This window comes from Ovis canadensis, chromosome 14 (genome assembly GCF_042477335.2).
Source record: "Ovis canadensis isolate MfBH-ARS-UI-01 breed Bighorn chromosome 14, ARS-UI_OviCan_v2, whole genome shotgun sequence".
Classification (NCBI taxonomy): Eukaryota; Metazoa; Chordata; class Mammalia; order Artiodactyla; family Bovidae; genus Ovis; species Ovis canadensis.
The window spans coordinates 74,658,888-74,677,092 of record NC_091258.1 but is presented as its reverse complement, the minus strand read 5'-3'; the positions used below and the strand labels follow the sequence as shown (position 1 = coordinate 74,677,092).

Genomic DNA, 18,205 nt, shown 5'->3' with positions numbered 1-18,205 from the left:
GAAACTCACTAGTACCCGACAGTGGGATGGTGGTAATCTGGGGCTGGGAGGTGGGGAGGTTGGTTGAAAGGTACAGACTTTGAGTTGTAAAATGAGTGCGTCCTGGGGATGTGTGTGCAGCACGCTTACTGTTGTTATCCTATTCTGTTACTGCATGCTGGGAATTTGTCAGGAGAGTACGTTGTCAGTGTTTTCACCACACACAGAACATGGGCATTTGGAGGTGATGGATGTGTTGGTTCGTGGATTCTGATAAATATTCTACAGTGTACACATGTCACATGATCACATGGTTTATGATATATGTACACAGAACCCTTCTCGTTAGACTCAGTAAAGCTGGAAGGTGGCCTGGGCTTAATCCTTCACTAGTGCTCAACCCAGGCTTCACATGAGATCATGAGGCATTTTGCCTGGGCGTGTCTTGTACCCCTCCCCCACAGACATGCTCCTCGGGATCTCATGTGGGGCCCAAGAATGTGCACAGGCCACGGATGATTCCGATCTGGATCCTGCATTGAGCACCAGGGCTCTTAGCCTCCACTTCGGAGACTGAGACAGGGCCCTGGGGGAGGGGAGGGCACTCTGCTGTGAGTGGGGATGGACCAGGGCCTGCTGTGTGACCTGCAGGGCATTGTGGGGTGAGCGGAGGTGCCCCCTGCTTCTGCGTGCATGAGGCCTCACCAGGAGGGGAGTGTGATCCGAGGGAAAGTGTGGGAAAGTCCCGTGTTGGTCTCTCTGCGGGAGTTGACCGTCCTGAGTCCCTCCTGAGACAGTGGCCACAGGGGACTATCTCTTCCTCATGGTGAGGGCTTCCCTGTGTGTGTGGTTGCGGGTCAGGAAGGAGATGTGTTGACCCTAAGCATTAGACAGCATCTTTTCTACTTTCATGATAGAACTGTGAAGACTCATGGATGAAGGAGCCCAGAAGAGGAAAGAACAGGAGTCAGGCACGGCTCTTTCTCCGGTAAGGTCATATTCTCAGTGGATTCTCACACTGCCTTCCTGAAGTGCCCTTCTCTGGACTCGCTAATTGTGTCTGACTCTGAAGTATCCTGTCTGACTCCAGTACATGCACACTCACCCAGGGCATTCCCTCAGGGCCTGGCGTCTCCCCTTAGATCCTGTCTCCACATGAACCGGTGACCTGGCCCCTGTGAGGAGGTTCCCTTGGGCACCGTCCAGGGTAGGGCTTCTCACCCATGGGTTGGAGATGGGGTCTCATGCTGTTGGGCAGCATGGGTTGCTTCAGGCCCATGTGGATGTGGTGTCTGCTCTCTGTCAATCAGGGTAAAGAAGCTGTAGGTGGACCTCAGGTATTAACATGTACAGTACATGGTAAAATCTGCCGAAGAGGCCACTGAGGGGAAATAAGTTCTGACTTTTTATAGTATATTTAAAACCAAAATGAGCACCTCCTTGAAAACTTAAGTGTTTGGGAATGGAATGGAACGTTCAGAAATAGATACTAGGGCTAGGGAGTGTTTTGTTACACCATCTAATTTAAACTGTGAAATCAGGCTGACTAATTTTTTTTTCTTTCTTTTTTGACCACATGATGCAGCTTCCAAGGTCTTAGTTCGCTGAGTAGGGATCGAACGTGAAACCCTGCATTGGAAGTGAGGGATCTTAACCACTGGGCCATGAGGGACTCCTCCAACTTCACTAATCTCGATTCAGTATTTTCTTAGTGGAACAAAATAATAAAGTTTGGAGTTTGTTAATCAGTACATACCTAAAATTAATGATAAAAATCACATGATTATTTTAAAAATTTATTTCTTTCCTGTACTGTGTCTTCAGTGCTTCAGTGTCTTTTCCCTGCTTCTGGCGAGTGGTGGCCACTCTCTGGTTGCAGTGCACAGCTTCTCATTGCAGTCGCTTCTCTTGTCTTGCAGCCCAGGCTCTAGAGCGCGCCGGCTTCAGTAGTTTCACCTCCTGGGCTCTACAGCTCTGGCTCAGGAATTGAGACTCATCGTCTTAGTTACGTCTCAGCATGTGGGATCTCAGACCAGGCAAAAACCCACATCCCTTGCATTGTCCAGTGGATTCTTTACCACATACCGTAGGGAGGGCCACATATTTTAAAATACAGGTATTTTATAAAGATTAGAAGAAATCTTCTGTATGCTATTTTCTGCTTGTATTACTTTTTATTGTTTTTGAACTAGAATAAGATAATGTTGCTGAATTCCCTGGTGGTACAGTGGCTAACAATACACCTGCCAATGTAGGGTGCGTGGGTTCCATCCCACATCCGGGAAGATGCCTCAGAGCAACTAAGCCCATGGGCCACAATGACTGAACCTGTACCCTAGAGCCCGGAACCCATTACTACGGAAGCGCGCACTCTCTAGAGCCTGTGCTCCAAAACAAGAGAAGCCACTGCAATCTGAAGCCCGTGCACTGCAGCTGTAACTCGAGAAAGCCGACTCACAGCAATGACCACCCAACATAAGCAAAATAAATAAGCTTTGAAAAAGAAATAGAATGTTGACAGAGTTACTGAATGAAGAAGTAAAATAAAGAAAAGAATGGGTACCCACTCCAGTATTCTTGCCTGGAGAATTCCATGGATAGAGGAGCTGGTGGGCTGCTGTCAGTGGGGTTGCAAAGAGTCTGGCATGAGTAAGCAGGTAAACAACCACTTCCACACACAGCAGATTGAGCTCTGAAAAACAAATCTTAAGTGTCTAGCTTTCCTCCTGCAGATTCTTCAGTGACTTCAGTAGCGTTTGGAATAAATTCCAAAATCCATAGATCTTACATAGATTAGCCTCTGCCTGGCATCACCCCAAGTACATTCCCCGTGTCCCAGTCACACTGGCTGACTTTCTGTTCAGTGAATATCTTCCTGCCTCAGAGCTGGCACTCACGCTGTTCTTTCTGCTTGCAACACTCTTCTGTTTCCCACCTTGCCAATCCTAAGTGTTTCTTCCTCACAGAGACCTTGTCTGATTTTTCAGTGTAGCTTAGACTTTCTGTTTAATCTTGTTTTAGCACCAGGCCTATATCAGAAGACTTGTTTCAGTAGTAACGTTAAAATTGTGGATGAAATCGGCTGGCTGGCTGCTAGATGATGAAATTGGCTGCTAGACTGTAAGCTCCATCATGTTCACTGCTATATTTCAAGTTTGAGGCACAAAGCTGATGCTGAATGAATTTTGAAAGAATGAAAGAAAAAAATAAAGACAACTCTTCTTATTTCAACCAATTGTGTGTTTACACATGCATGCATGAATGCATGGATATGTAACTCTGTGGTTTTATTACAAAACATCCTCTCATAAATAATGGTGTATGCTTTGTAGCAGTTTCCGTTGTATCTTAAGTGTATTTCATGGTGTTAAGTTTTTTCTGCATCATCGCATGAATGATGTAAATTGTAGTAAGATTATTGACATTGTGAGGGTTGCGATGGGAGAGGATGTGACCCTGTATCGTGACCATTTATGCTGTTCTATTGTATTTCAGCTTCCTTAAACTTGTTTCAGGTATTATCAGGAAACTCTCTGCTTCTCTGTTAGTTAACTGGTTGATTCTTTAGGTTCAGTTGTCACTCCCAACCACCTGAGCTCAGGTGCTTTTGGCTCATTTCTTAACGGTTGGATCTGAGCGATTTGTTAGAGTGACAGAATTTACTCTCCAGGGTGACTGCAGCCATGAAATTAAAAGACGCTTACTCCTTGGAAGAAAAGTTATGACCAACCTAGATAGCATGTTGAAAAGCAGAGACATTACTTTGCCAACAAAGGTCCGTCTAGTCAAGGCTATGGTTTTTCCAGTGGTCATGTATGGATGTGAGAGTTGAACTGTGAAGAAAGCTGAGCGCCGAAGAATTGATGCTTTTGAACTGTGGTGTTGGAGATGACTCTTGAGAGTCCCTTGGGACTGCAAGGAGATCCAACCAGTCCATTCTAAAGGAGATCAGCCCTGGGATTTGTTTGGAAGGAATGATTCTAAAGCTGAAAGTCCAGTACTTTGGCCACCTCATGTGAAGAGTTGACTCATTAGAAAAGACTCTGATGCTGGGAAGGATTGCGGGCAGGAGGAGAAGGGGACAACAGAGGATGAGATGGCTGGATGGCATCACTGACTCTATGGACATGAGTCTGAGTGAACTCCGGGAGTTGGTGATGGATAGGGAGGCCTGGCGTGCTGCGATTCATGGGGTCGCAAAGAGTCGGACACGACTGAACTGAACTGAACTGAAGGTGGACACAGATCTTTCTCTAACATGCTGTTCTATTGATGACAAATTCATCTGTGTAAAGTCTTTAAGATAATGCTTAGTGTGTAGGAATTGCTGAAACACCTGTCATCAGTGTGATGATGTCATCATCATTACAATGTGTGTTCTTTAAAAGTCAGTGTGTTTTCATGTTCATTGCAGCATTATTTATAATAGCCAGGACATGGAAGCAACCTAGATATCCATCAGCAGATGAATGGATGAGAAAGCTGTGGTACGTTAACACAATGGATTATTGCTCATCCATTAAAAAGAATACTTTTGAATCAGTTCTAATGATGTGGATGAAACTGGAGCCTATTGTACAGAGTGAAGGAAGCCAGAAAGAAAAACACCAGAACAGTATACTAACATATATGTATGGAATTTAGGAAGAAGGTGACGCTAACCCTGTATGTGAGACAGCAAAAGAGACACAGATGTATTGAACAGTCTTCTGGACTCTGTGGGAGAGAGTAAGGACAGGATGATATGGGAGAATGGCATTGAAATGTAAAATATCATATGTTGAGACAGATCACCAGTCCAGGTTTGATCCATGATACAGGGTGCTCGGGGGTGGTGCACTGGGATGACCCAGAGGGATGGGATTGGGAGGGAGGGGGGTTCAGAATGGGGAACACATATACGCTCATGGCGGATTCAAGTCAGTGTATGGCAAAACCAATACAATATTGTAAAGTAAAATTAATTAAAAAATAAAATCACTGTGGACTTTGTCATCTCTGAAGACACCAGCCTTGCTGTAAGTCATCTAGATAGTGAATGCCACTCAGTCGTGTCCGACTCTTTGCGACCCCACGGACGGTAGCCAAGCATGCTCTGCCGTCCATGGGATTTTCCAGGCACGAATACTGGAGTGGGCTGCCATTTCCTTCTCCAGCGGACTTTCCCAACCCAGGGATCAAACCTGGGTCTCCTGCATTGCAGACAGATGCTTAACTATCTGATCTACCAGGGAAGCCAAAGTAAAATAAATTAATTAATTAAAAAATAAACAAAGTCACTGTGGACTTTGTCATGTCTGAAGACACCAGTCTTGCTGTAACTCATCTACATAGTGAATGCCACTCAGTGTGTTGAATGTAACACTTCTGCATAGACAACCCAGTATTGGTTTTAATTTCTGTATTTCTCATGTATTGTCCACATACATGACAAATTCATGTTGATTGCAGGATATCGTAATCTTAGGAAAAAGAGGAAATTATAAATTAGATTGCAGACCAACAGTTTGCTTCAAGCAGCTTTTAAAGTATCTATCAGAGTATTACTTCATCTGAATTGAGCTTTACCCCTCTCACCTCTTCTCATTTTGTGTGAAACTAAGAATCTTCCTCAGGGCCCATTGGTGAAATGTGTTTTCATTTCAGGCACAGTTGACCTTCAAGGATGTGTTCCTAGATTTCACTCCTGAGGAGTGGGAATGCCTGGACCCTGCCCAGAGGACCTTGTACCAAGATGTGATGGTGGAGACCCTCAGCAACCTGCTGTCTGTGGGTGAGGATCACTTCCCTCTGAAGTGGGGATCTGCCCTGGGGTTCCTCTGCATGTTCCCTCTTTACCTTTTGAGATCTCCTGTTTTTCTTGACCTTTCTGACTCACACATGTAAAGCTTGCTGATTAGCATCAGGAGTTTAAACTTGACTTTCCTTCAGGTGACCTGCCCACTGTGTGATGCACAAGGAGTTTCTCCGCAGCTTGAGTGTTTATAAAGCTGATTTCAAACTTTGAAATACCCAGTTGCCTGTTTTCTAGCCCTGTATTCTTGGTTCAGTAGTTCTTAGGTAGGAACTAGATACCTGCTGTTCCCTGTGCATTCAGAAGGCGGCAGAGAGTAAATTCATTTGAGAAGTATTTTTTTGTCTGTTTGTAATGTCCTTACTCCTTGGCTGACAAAAGAGCTGCATTCTACACCTGCCAATGCAGGAGAGACAGGTTGGATCCTTGGTCTGGGAAGATCCCACATGTCACAGAGCAGCTATGCCTGTGTGCCTCAACTACGAGCCAGCACTCTAGAGCCTGAAGCTGCAACTGCTGAGCCCACATGGGACAACTACTGAAGCCCTTGCACCCAGGAGAAGCCACAGCAAGTGGATCACGAGCAGTGCGACTGGAGCGTAGCCCCTACTTGCTGAACTTGGAGAAAAGACCAAGCAGCAATGAACACTCACCCGAGCCAAAAGAAATGAATACACCAATGTATGAAAAATAAGAGATACATTTACTTAAAAAAGAGAGAGAGAAGAAGCCACAGTATATGGCATTACTTCCGAGTAGGAAGTTCTGTTTCTGATCTGAATGTTATCTCCATTCTTGTGGCACAAGGAAGAAGACCCCTGGATTGTGGAGAATGAGTTGCTAATAGCAAACATCCAGATGAGTGGGAAAGTATCCACAGTGTGATCCCAGGGCAGCTGTCACAAGCACAGGGAGGAAACCACACCATTCATGGTGTTTGGGAAACTCTCTAAGTGGGAGAGTTCTGTGAGAAAACAGATGTTTAATGTTTGTGAACTCTCACAGGAGATTTTTCTTCTCCCTAACTTACAGCTCTGTTCTTTGACATGTGAAATGTACAGCACCCTTGAGTGGTGCTATAGCACTGACAGAAATGAAGGCAAGATATATATATATTTTTGGCCTGTACTGGGTCTTTTTTGCTATGTGGTCTTTTGTCTGTTTGAGACGAGACAGGGCTACTCTCTAGAGCGGGAAGCTGGTTTCTCATTGTGGTGGCTTCTTTTGTTGTGAAGCCCAGGCCCTAGGCACACAGGCTTGAGTAGTTTTACCACACAAGCTCAGTATCTGTGGCTCATCAACTTAGTCTCCGTGACATCTGAGATCTTCCCAGAACAAGAATCAAACCCATGTCTCCTCCATTACTAAGCAGATTCTTACCATGGAGCCACCAGGGTGTTAGGGAAATTAAATAAATAGTCTTATTTAGGCTTCAAGACAAAGCAATGCATTCCTCTGACCTTGCTTCTAACCTGCGTGGAAACTGCCTTGAGTGTGAATGTCCTGACTGTCTCCTGTGAGTGCAAGTCTTGCAGCACCATAGATAAGATAGAGGACAAATCTTGCAGCACCATAGATAAGATAGAGGACAAATCTTGAGATTGTTCAGTCTTTGCAGGGGCCCTTGCCAACCAAGCCCCAGGCTTAGCACCATCCAAGTTGGCTCCTGGATCCTTCTCTCTGCCTGCTGCTGCTAAGTCGCTTCAGTCGTGTCCGACTCTGTGCAAACCCATAGACGGCAGCCCACCAGGCTCCCCCGTCCCTGGGATTCTCCTGGCAGGAACTGTGGAGTGGTGGGTTGCCATTGCCTTCTCCAATTCTCTCTGCCTACCGTGAGGTAAATAAAGGTAACTTAGAACTGCAAAAAGAACTGTGTGATTTGTGAGGATGATTATCCATATTACAATGTCATATTATATTTCGCTGATCAAATCTTCACTTTTTAAGTCTACTCTCTTTAGCCAGCTCCAATAGTGTCCCCATACTGCCCTTTCTCTCTCCATTCTTTGTCCTGTTGTGGCCTTACACCCCTCCCAACCCCTCTGTCTCCCTCTCCATCAGCTGGTCCCCTTCTGACGGCCCCAGTCTCTGAGCGGGGAGGGGGAGCTCAGGTTCCCCTACTCTAGCAAGTTTGTTAACCTCTTTAGATACTTCTGATCAAAGACCCCCATCATCCTGGAGAGACGTTCCAAGATTTTTATCAGTCCTTCTGTCCCTGTTATCACAGTCAATTTGAGTACTGTTCAATCTGTATTGTAGCCATAAAGCTGTGACTATAGAAAGGAAAGATAAGTTGTTTGATACAGGATGGCCATGATGTTGTTTAGACTCTGGAGAAAACTGGTTAAGATGATTTTTTTTTTTCTTTTGAAAGTGCAAAACCAGTTCTTTTTACATGTGGAATTAAAAACAGCAAGCTTGTTAAAAAGACCTTCCGGAAAAAAAAGCTGAAAGTTAACCTTTGCCAGAGCTTCCCAGATGACTCTAGTGGTAAAGAATCTGCCAGCCCCTGGGGGAGACAGGAGATGTGGATTTGATCCCTGAGTAGGGAAGATCCCCTGAGGAGTGAATGGCAGCCCACTCCAGTATTCTTGCCTAGAGAGTCCCATCATGGACAGAGGAGCCTGGTGGGCTAGAGTCCATGGGGTTGCAGGGGTTTGGACAGGACTGATGCGAACTTGCATAGCATGGAACCTATGCCACGTCCTTGAAGTACGTAACCCATTTTTCCAGAGATTTCAGTCTTGGGCAAATTAGAATTTTAAACCACGGGGCAGAGGGTGGGAAGAAAAAGGTGAAAGAGATTTTAAATCTCAAGTAGGAAAGTATGAGAGCTCTCATGTCTGTCGATCTGCATTTATGTTTGTCTCAACGTGTGTCTTTGTGTTTGAATAATATTGCTGAGGTTAATTTGTAAATGAGCTCTAATTCAATTGTTTTTTTTTTTTTAAAGTAAGCACTTTCAAATCAAACAATTACAACAGAAATTAACCTAAATGAATTTCAGGTTCACATGAATTGGGAAATATTCAATATTAAATATCTAGTATTAACGTTTGTTTGCTAATCTAATAAAGATATGTCTTGTGTCTTCAACATTGTCTAATACTTTTATTGTACCTAGGTTTAATGTTAAGCAAGTTTGTCAACAGTTAAAGTAACTTGAGTGAGGAAATTTTTAAGGAAAGAATGCAAATGCAATTGGAGCTTTTAAATAAACTCTGTTAAGAATGATTATACTAAAAAAAAAAAAAAGAATGATTATACTAAAAAAAAAAAGAATGATTATACTTTAGAAATGTCTGTCTAAAATAGTCTCTCCAAGTTTGAATAACCTGAACTCCTGCTGCTGCTGCTAAGTCACTTCAGTCGTGTCCAACTCTGTGTGATCCCACAGATGGCAGCCCGCCAGGCTCCCCCGTCCCTGGGATTCTCCAGGCAAGAATACTGGAGTGGGTACCATTTCCTTCTCCAGTGCATGAAAGTGAAAAGTCAAAGTGAAGTCACTCAGTTGTGTCCAAGTCCTAGCGACCTCATGGACTGCAGCCTACCAGACTCCTCCGTCCATGGGATTTTCCAGGCAAGAGTACTGGAGTGGGGTGCCATTGCCTTCTTCAACCTGAACTCCTAGGGTTGTGCTAAACTAAGTAATGAAAGTTCATTGAATAGGTCATTTCCAAATAAAATAAGATTCTGAAACACAGATTACTGAAAACTTATTTCCTCTTACAGACAAACTAAAGAGATTTTGGACTATTAATGAATACGTTTGGTGGCACCCTGAGACATTCTCTATAAGAAAGCAAATATTCTTAGACATTATCACTGGTATTTATGTTCACCAGTCTACAAAATGCTAAAATATCTGATAGCTCATGGTTGCTTAAGAAAAGTAAGACGTGTGTTTTTAGTAAGAAAGGTATGAGAAATGTGGGCCAATCACTTTGCTTTGTCCCCCATGGTTAATTTGTCTCAGGACCCTCCCCTTGGGTACACAGGCACACCCTGGATCTTGACGTAAAGGCTTCTCAGAGGAGCAAAACTCATTATGGCTTGGACTGACCTCTGACTTTTAACTCCAAGGCGCCTTTCTGCACTTCTGTATTGTCTCCTGTATCAGACAGGGTGTTTTCCTTTCTTTGTCCTTGCTATGATTATTCCCTTGAATTAAGAGACAAACCAGCTGTTTACCTGTTTTTGTTGGCTGTAAGTTCCTCAACGTGAGCCCACCTATCTCTTATCTCAGAGCATGCAAAGAGGAGGGTAGCTGATTGTAGATGTCCAACCTGCAGCCCATCCAACTGCTACCTGAAAATTACATTTTATTAGGGAAAATGGAAAGTACTTCTGACTTACAGATGGCTGTTTCTAAATGAACAAAGTGATTTTGTTTTTTTTTTAAAAAGAGAAGTTTCATGGAAAGTGGACTCCAAGAAAAGAGATCCCAAAAGGCAAGGTCTTTATATGTTCTGCAACAATCTGTCATTTGACTCCTGTCAATTTTGTTGCTTGACTTTGAGTAGCATGTGATGATGTATTTCAAAGGTATTTACTTCCCCTTGTCCCCCTCCTGTGGTAATTAGTGCTGTTAGGTGGCACTAAAAAAAAAATAATAAAATAAAATAAAATTTATTTGTTTTTGGCTTTGTTGCTTCAGGTCTTTGTTGTTGCTTCACGGGATTTTCTTAACTTGCAGTGAGCAAGGGCTACCCTGTAGTTACAGTTCATGAACTTGTCATTCTAGTGGGTTCTCTTGTTGCAATGCGTGGTCTCTGTGTTTGCTCAGTAGTTGTGACTCCCCAGCTCTACAGTGCAGAATCATCATGTGTGGCCTACAGGCTTAGTTGTTGTCAGGCATGTGGGAGTTTCCCGGATCAGGGATCAAACCTGTGTGCCCTGCACTAGCAGGCGGATTCATTACCTCTGAGCCACAAGGGAAACCCCAAAGCTTGTTCCTTCTCATATATCTTGGAGCCAATGAACTGGGTGAGTTTAGGTTACTGTGTAGATAGGGAGTTGATGTACTGAATGATTATTGTGTAAGTAGAGAATTTTTCACTTAGAATATAATTGACATGAACCACTTGTTAATGTCATAAGATGCCTATATGTCTATCTACTGATAGATTTCTAAGAGGTCTTTGGAAAAGTGTTAATTTTTTTATTTTTTAAATTATTTTAGGGAATTCCCTGAGAGTCCAGTGGATAGGATTCAGTAGTTTCACTGCAGCTAGCCTGGATTTAATCCATGGTCAGGGAACCAAGTTCTCAGAAGCAAAAAAAAAAAAAATATATATATATATATATATATATATTGTTTACAGAATTCTTCATTTTCTCAATGCATTATTTGTTGAACAGTTACTAACTGCAATTTATTTTTTACATTATTCATGAGAATGTTTCATTTGCATTGTTTACCATTACAACGTATTGCCTGTTTCATGCTTGTTTGCTCAGTTGCTCAGTCCTGACTCTTTGTGATCTCATGGACTGTAGGTTACCAAGCTTTCCTATCCATGGAATTTTTTTTAAGGCAAGATGAGTGCACTTGGTTGGGATTTCCTGTTCCGGGGATCTTTCCGACCCAGGGATTGTATCCCCCTGTACCGTGTCTTCTGCATTGGCAGGCAGCTTGTTTACCACTGAGTCACCTCTCTAGTCCTGTATGTTCTTTACCATTTAAATATATATAAATATGCATAAAGTGTGTACAATATACCATTAGTTTCTCCTCAATTATGAGACAGCAGTGTGTTTAGTACAAAGTAGGATGAGTTTTGAGGTCATGATGGGAAAATATGTTTTCTTTGAGAACTGACATGAGTTTGCATAAAATGAATGTTTTCTGATTGTGTTTGAAACTACACTACCCTAAAATTAATTGAATTACATATGATCATTCTCTTTTAAAGAGTTCTATTCCTTTAGTGTTCTATAGTTTGAAGATCATCTTTGCGAAGGTTCATAATTCTGTTCAGGATGAATATGACTTTTGGTATAAAAGTCATGTGTTTGATAAATAATTTATTTATGAATTGTAACTAATAGAATGTCTGTGGTTCTCTATGTCTTGTAGATATGTCTCATATAGATATGATCAAGAAATTGCAGGCAAAAGCAGACAGTGGGAAAGGGGAAATTTTTCAAAGAGTGATGTTTGGAAGAGCTGAAAGCCTTGAAAGCAAAGATTTTCACCTCAGGAAGATCCAGGAAAATATGGATGACTTTGATTGTCTGCGGACAGATGATGAAAGAAATGACAAAGGATTGTCTACATCCCATAACAAAAACCTCACTGATGGAAGAGATCATCATAGTAGAAGTGATGCAGAAAATGGACCTTTTGAAAGGCACGGATCAAGCTTTCAGGATGAATTGCAGATGATGCAATCTGAAGGGATAATTTTTGAATGTAGTCAAGTTGTGACAAATGTCAGCGCCTCAGGTTTATCATCTCAGAGAACTCGTAATGTCTGCAAAGGCTTTTCTCATAAAGATGAGAATGCTGTTATGCATCCTTCAGAACTGTTACCAGACCATGAAACACAAAAGAAAAGACCTTACAGATGTAATGAGTGTGACATAACCTTTCTTCAGGACTCAGAACTCATTAGACATCAAAGAATCCATACAGGAGGAAAACCATATAAATGTGATGTGTGTGGCAAGGCTTTTAATCAAACTAGAAAACTTGCAGTTCATTGGAGAATTCATACTGGAGAGAAACCACATAAATGTGATGTGTGTGGCAAGGTCTTTAAGCAAGCTGCAAAATTTGTAATTCATTGGAGATATCATATGAGAGAGAAACCATATAAATGTGATGTGTGTGGCAAGGCCTTTAGTCAAACTGCAAACCTGGCAGTTCATCAGAGAATTCATACTGGAGAGAAGCCATACAAATGCAATGTATGTGGCAAGGCATTTAGTCATACTGCAAACCTTACTGTTCATCGGAGACTTCATACTGGAGAGAAACCATATAAATGTGATGTATGTGGCCGATGCTTTACTCAAAACTCACAACTTGCAGTTCATCAGAGAACTCATACGGGAGAGAAGCCATACAAATGCAATGTATGTGACAGGGCGTTTAGTCATACTGCAAACCTCAGTGTTCATCGGAGAATTCATACTGGAGTGAAACCATATAAATGTGAAATATGTGGCATGGCCTTTAATGAAGCTGCAAAGCTTGCAGTTCATCAGAGATTCCATTCGGGAGAGAAACCATATAAATGCGATATATGTGGCAGAGCCTTTAGTCAAACTGCAAATCTTTCAGTTCATCGGCTAATTCATTCTGGAGAGAAACCATATAAATGTGATGTATGTGGCAAGGCCTTTAATCAGACTGCAAAACTTGGACGTCATCAGAGAATTCATACTGGAGAGAAACCATATAAATGTGATGTGTGTGGCAAGGCATTTAGTCATGCTGGAACCCTTGCTGTTCATCGGAGAGTTCATACTGGAGAGAAGCCATATAAATGTGATGTATGTGGCAAGGCTTTTAATCAGAATGCAAAACTTGGCCTTCATTGGAAAATTCATACTGGAGAGAAATCTTATAAATGTGATGTGTGTGGCAAGGCGTTTAGTCGTACTGGAAACCTTGCTGTTCATCGGAGAGTTCATACTGGAGAGAAACCATATAAATGCGATACATGTGGCAAGGCTTTCAGAGTAAGCTCAAACCTTGCTGTTCATCGGAGAGTTCATACTGGAGAGAAACCATATAAATGTGATGTGTGTGGCAAGGCCTTTAGTCAAGCTGCAGGCCTTGCAGTTCATCAGAGAATTCATACTGGAGACAAACCATATAAATGTGATGTATGTGGCAAGGCCTTTAATCACACTACAAGACTTGAACTTCATCAGAGAATTCATACTGGAGAGAAGCCATACAAATGCAATGTATGTGACAAGGTATTTAGTCATACTGCCAACCTTACTGTTCATCGGAGAGTTCATACTGGAGAGAAACCATATAAATGTGATGTATGTGGCAAGGCTTTCAGAGTAAGTTCAAACCTTACTGTTCATCGGATTGTTCATACTGGAGAAAAACCATATAAATGTGATGTGTGTGGCAAGGCGTTTAGTCATACTGGAAACCTTGCTGTTCATCGGAGAGTTCATACTGGAGAGAAACCATACAAATGTGATGTGTGTGGCAAGGCGTTTAGTCGTAATGGAAACCTTGCTGTTCATCGGAGAGTTCATACTAGACAGTAACCATGTAATTATGGTATATGTGCCAAGGCTTTCACTGTAAGTTCAAGCCTTGCTGTTCATCAGAGAGTTCATACTGGAGAGAAACCCTATAAATGCGATATATGTGGTAAGACTTTCAGAGTAAGCTCAAACCTTGCTGTTCATCGGAGAGTTCATACTAGAGAGAAACCGTATAAATGTGATGTGTATGGCAAGGCATTTATCAAGCTGCAGGCCTTGCAGTTCATCAGAGAATTCATACTAAAGACAAACCATATAAATGTGATGTATGTGGCAAGGCCTTTAATCACACTACCAGACTTGAACTTCATCAGAGAATTCATACTGGAAAGAAGCCATACAAATGCAATGTATGTGACAAGCTATTTAGTCATACTGCCAACCTTACTGTTCATTGGAGAGTTCATACTGGAGAGAAACCATATAAATGTGATATATGTGGCAAGGCTTTCAGAGTAAGTTCAAACCTTACTGTTCATTGGATTGTTCATACTGGAGAGAAACCATATAAATGTGATGTGTGTGGCAAGGCGTTTAGTCATACTGGAAACCTTGCTGTTCATCGGAGAGTTCATACTGGAGAGAAACCATACAAATGTGATGTGTGTGGCAAGGCGTTTAGTCGTAATGGAACCCTTGCTGTTCATCAGAGAGTTCATACTAGAGAGTAACCATGTAATTATGGTATATGTGCCAAGGCTTTCACTGTAAGTTCAATCCTTGCTGTTCATCAGAGAGTTCATACTGGAGAGAAACCATATAAGTGAGGTATATGTGGTAGGGCTTTCAGTGTGAATGCAAACCTTGAAGTTCATCAGAGAATTCATACTGGAGAGAAGCTTACGAATATAAAAATTGTGACAAACCATTTAGGCAGAGTCATCCATAACTCATCATCAGGCAGTTCAGACAGGAGAGAAACCATATAAATATGATGTATATGACCGGTGCGTTACTTGAAATGATGAACTTAGAAACCGTTGGAGAATTCATACTAGAGAGAAGCATTAGAAATCTGACAGTTGTGAGAAACATTTTAGTGTAAATGTCGTGAGTGTGACAAAGCCTTTAGGTCAAGTGGCCAGGCCTTATAATTCATCAGAGGATTCATAGTGTATAGAAAACATACAAGTGAAATGAATGTGTCAGAGTTTCTAGTGCATGTTCAGCATTAACTGCCCATTAGGCAGTTCATACATAAGAGAAACCACGTAAATGTTATTTATGTGGCAAACCCTTCAGTCACAAGAAATGACATTGCAGATCATCTGAGAATCCATTCTGCAGGGAAAGCTTACACATGTAGAGAAAGCAGTAAAATATATCAAGTTTTTGACCCTCAGAAAATTCAAACTGTAGGAAAACTACACACATGTGTTAGGTGTGGGAAAGCTTTGATTATCTGTTCATCCTAACTCACCATCCGTTAATTTTTTTTCTTTTTTTACAAGATTGTGATGGTTTTTGGTGTACATCAACATGAATAGGCCATAGGCGTACATATGTGCCCACCCGCCTGAACCCACCTCTCTCCTGACCGTATCCCTCCAGATTGTCCGAGAGCACTCGGACATCAAACTCCCACTGGCTCTTTTGCATATGGTAATATATATGTTTCAGTGCTAATCTCTTAAGTTCTGCCATCCTATTTCTTGTTTGTTTTTTTTTAATAGGTTTTCCTTAGCGTTGCTTTTCTATCCACATGTTATGACCCAGTTTTAATGTTTAGTTTACATTTCTTTCCTGCTTTACACTAATAAATACATAAGTCAGTGGGTTATTCTGAGACTTTTGTAACATTAAAATGCATGTAGACGATGATAGGGTACATAGTAGGTGCCCTGTAAATGTAAAGAAAGACAGTTCCTTTAGGACTTGAGTTCAGTCAGATAATACACATAGAAACCTTTACAAATAGTGCCAAGTTGATAATTTTGGTGAAAAAAATTCTAGTCTCTTCTTAAGACTGTATATTTTACAATGTGCTTTGTTGTCCAAAACTGACATATCTTTCAGAAACAGAAAACAAAGAAATGAGAGAAAATATATTACGATTTTTCAACAAGAAGTAAGTTGCCTAATTACTATCAAGTGATCATATAGTAATTTGACATTCCATTACATTAAAGTATTCGCTTAAGTATTATATATTCTGATGTAAACAACTTTTTCTCATATAAGTATTTGAAGCTTTGTCATCCTAAGCATGGAACAGAAAGTTTTATAAAGAAGTATGTATTTCTCATTAAAAGTTTTTTTCTCTCTTTAATAATCTTTAAAATTCATTTTTGCCTATGCTAAGTCTTCATTTGCTGGCTTCATTCTCTTTTTACAGCAATCAGACTATGAATTCTCCACATAAACTTGGCTGGGGTATGGTTGGAGACTCGCATTTTGAGGCTTCTTTTGGTCAGTCCAGAAGACTCAGTGTCCCTTTGGTTTTTTGGCTGTACTGAGCCTTTTTTTTTTTTTTCTGTACGTGGGATTTCTCTAGTTGCAGCAAGCAGAAGTGACTTTCTAGTTACTTGTGTACAGGCTTATTACTGGAGTTACTGTTGTTGCAGAGAACAGGCTCTAGAGCACAGGCTCAGTACTTGTGTCGCACGGGCTTAGTTGCTCCGAGGCATGTGGCATCCTCTCAGACCAGGGATCATACCTGGGTCCTATGCATTGGCAGGTAGATTATTTACCACTGGACCACCAGGAAAGTGCTACTCATTGTCTTTTAACTGGGCACTATGTATATTAATACACTCCCAAGCAAAATTGGGGTCATCAACCAATAACTGGGAAATCTGAAACCAGGAGAGACTCCACCAAACTTCTCTAGACTTGCTGAAGACGTGGATGTATCCAAAAGACCCGTCCTGAAATACCAAGGCCAGAATGTCCAAAGCATAGTATGGTGCCTGCTTTTCTCAATCCTGCATTCCCTCAGGGTGCACTTTTGCTGGGCCACTGCAGTGACTAATAAGTTTGATCCTCGAATAAGTGGAATGTCAAGACATTTTTCTCCTTGGAAGTGTTAGTATGAAGTAGCCCTTTTTAAGAGTTGTGTGTTTCACATTCTATCCTGTCAGTTCAGTTAGTTCTGTCGCTCAGTCGTGTACGCCTCCTTACGACCCAGTGAATCCCAGCACCCCAGGCCTCCCTGTCCATCACCAACTCCCGGAGTTCACTTAAACACATGTCCATTGACTCAGTGATGCCATCCATCCATCTCATCCTCTGTTGTCCCCTCGTCCTCCTGCCCCCAGTGTCTCCCAGCATCAGGGTTTATTCCAATAAGTCAACTCTTTGCATGAGGTGGCCAAAGTACTGGAGTTTCAGTTTTAGCATTAGTCTTTCCAATGAACACCCAGGACTGATCTCCTTCAGAATGGACTGGTTTGATCTCCTTGCAGTCCAAGGGACTCTCAAGAGTCTTCTCTAACACCACAGTTCAAAAGCATCAATTCTTCAGTGCTTAGCTTTCTTCACAGTCCAACTCTCACACCCATACGTGACCAGTGGAAAAATCATAGCCTTGACTAGACAGACCTTTGCTGGCAAAGTAATGTCTATGCTTTTGAATACGCTACCTAGATCGGTCATAACTTTCCCTCAATGGAGTAAGCATCTTTTAATTTCATGGCTGCAGTCACCATCTGCAGTGATTTTGGATCCCAAAAAAGTAAAGTCAGCCACTGTTTCTACTGTTTCCCCATCTATTTCCCATGAAGTGATGGGACCAGATGCCATGATCTTTGTTTTCTGAATGTTGAGCTTTAAGCTGACTTTTTCAATCTCCTCTTTCACTTTGATCAAGAGGCTGTTTAGTTCCTCTTCACTTTCTGCCATAAGGGTGGTGTCATCTGCATATCTGAGGTTATTGATATTTCTCTTGTCAATATTAATTCCAGCTTGTGCTTTTTCCAGCCCAGCATTTCTCATAATGTACTCTGCATATAAGTTAAATAAGCAAGATGAGAATATACAGCCTTGACGTACTCCTTTTCGTATTTGGAACCAGTCTGTTGTTCCATGTCCAGTTCTAAATGTTACTTCCTGACCTGCATACAGATTTCTCAAGAGGCAGGTCAGGTGGTCTGGTATTCCCATCACTTACAGAATTTTCCAGAGTTTATTGTGATCCACACAGTCAAAGGCTTTGGCATAGTCAATAAAGCAGAAATAGATGTTTTCCTGGAA

At 41.8% G+C, this 18,205-nt stretch overlaps 1 protein-coding gene across 1 annotated transcript; it reads left to right on the top strand.

Moving 5' to 3' along the window:
* Positions 1-910: 910 nt before the first annotated feature.
* On the top strand, positions 911-14,685 carry LOC138419623 (zinc finger protein 665-like). The gene is made up of 5 exons (XM_069552471.1): positions 911-967; positions 5,626-5,752; positions 11,853-12,529; positions 12,614-13,967; positions 14,210-14,685. The coding sequence occupies exons 1-5, from the start codon at positions 911-913 to the stop codon at positions 14,683-14,685; spliced, it is 2,691 nt and encodes an 896-aa protein (XP_069408572.1).
* The last annotated feature ends 3,520 nt before the right edge of the window (positions 14,686-18,205 follow it).

What these genes read in the sequence shown, in the direction of transcription:
- LOC138419623 (XM_069552471.1), top strand. Translation starts at nt 911, where the DNA reads ATGGATGAAGGAGCCCAGAAGAGGAAAGAACAGGAGTCAGGCACGGCT. An exon ending in CAGGCACGGCTCTTTCTCCG is followed by an intron (nt 968 to 5,625) that starts GTAAGGTCATAT and finishes TTTTCATTTCAG; the next exon opens with GCACAGTTGACCTTCAAGGA. An exon ending in AATGTGATGTGTGTGGCAAG is followed by an intron (nt 12,530 to 12,613) that starts GTCTTTAAGCAA and finishes GTGTGTGGCAAG; the next exon opens with GCCTTTAGTCAAACTGCAAA.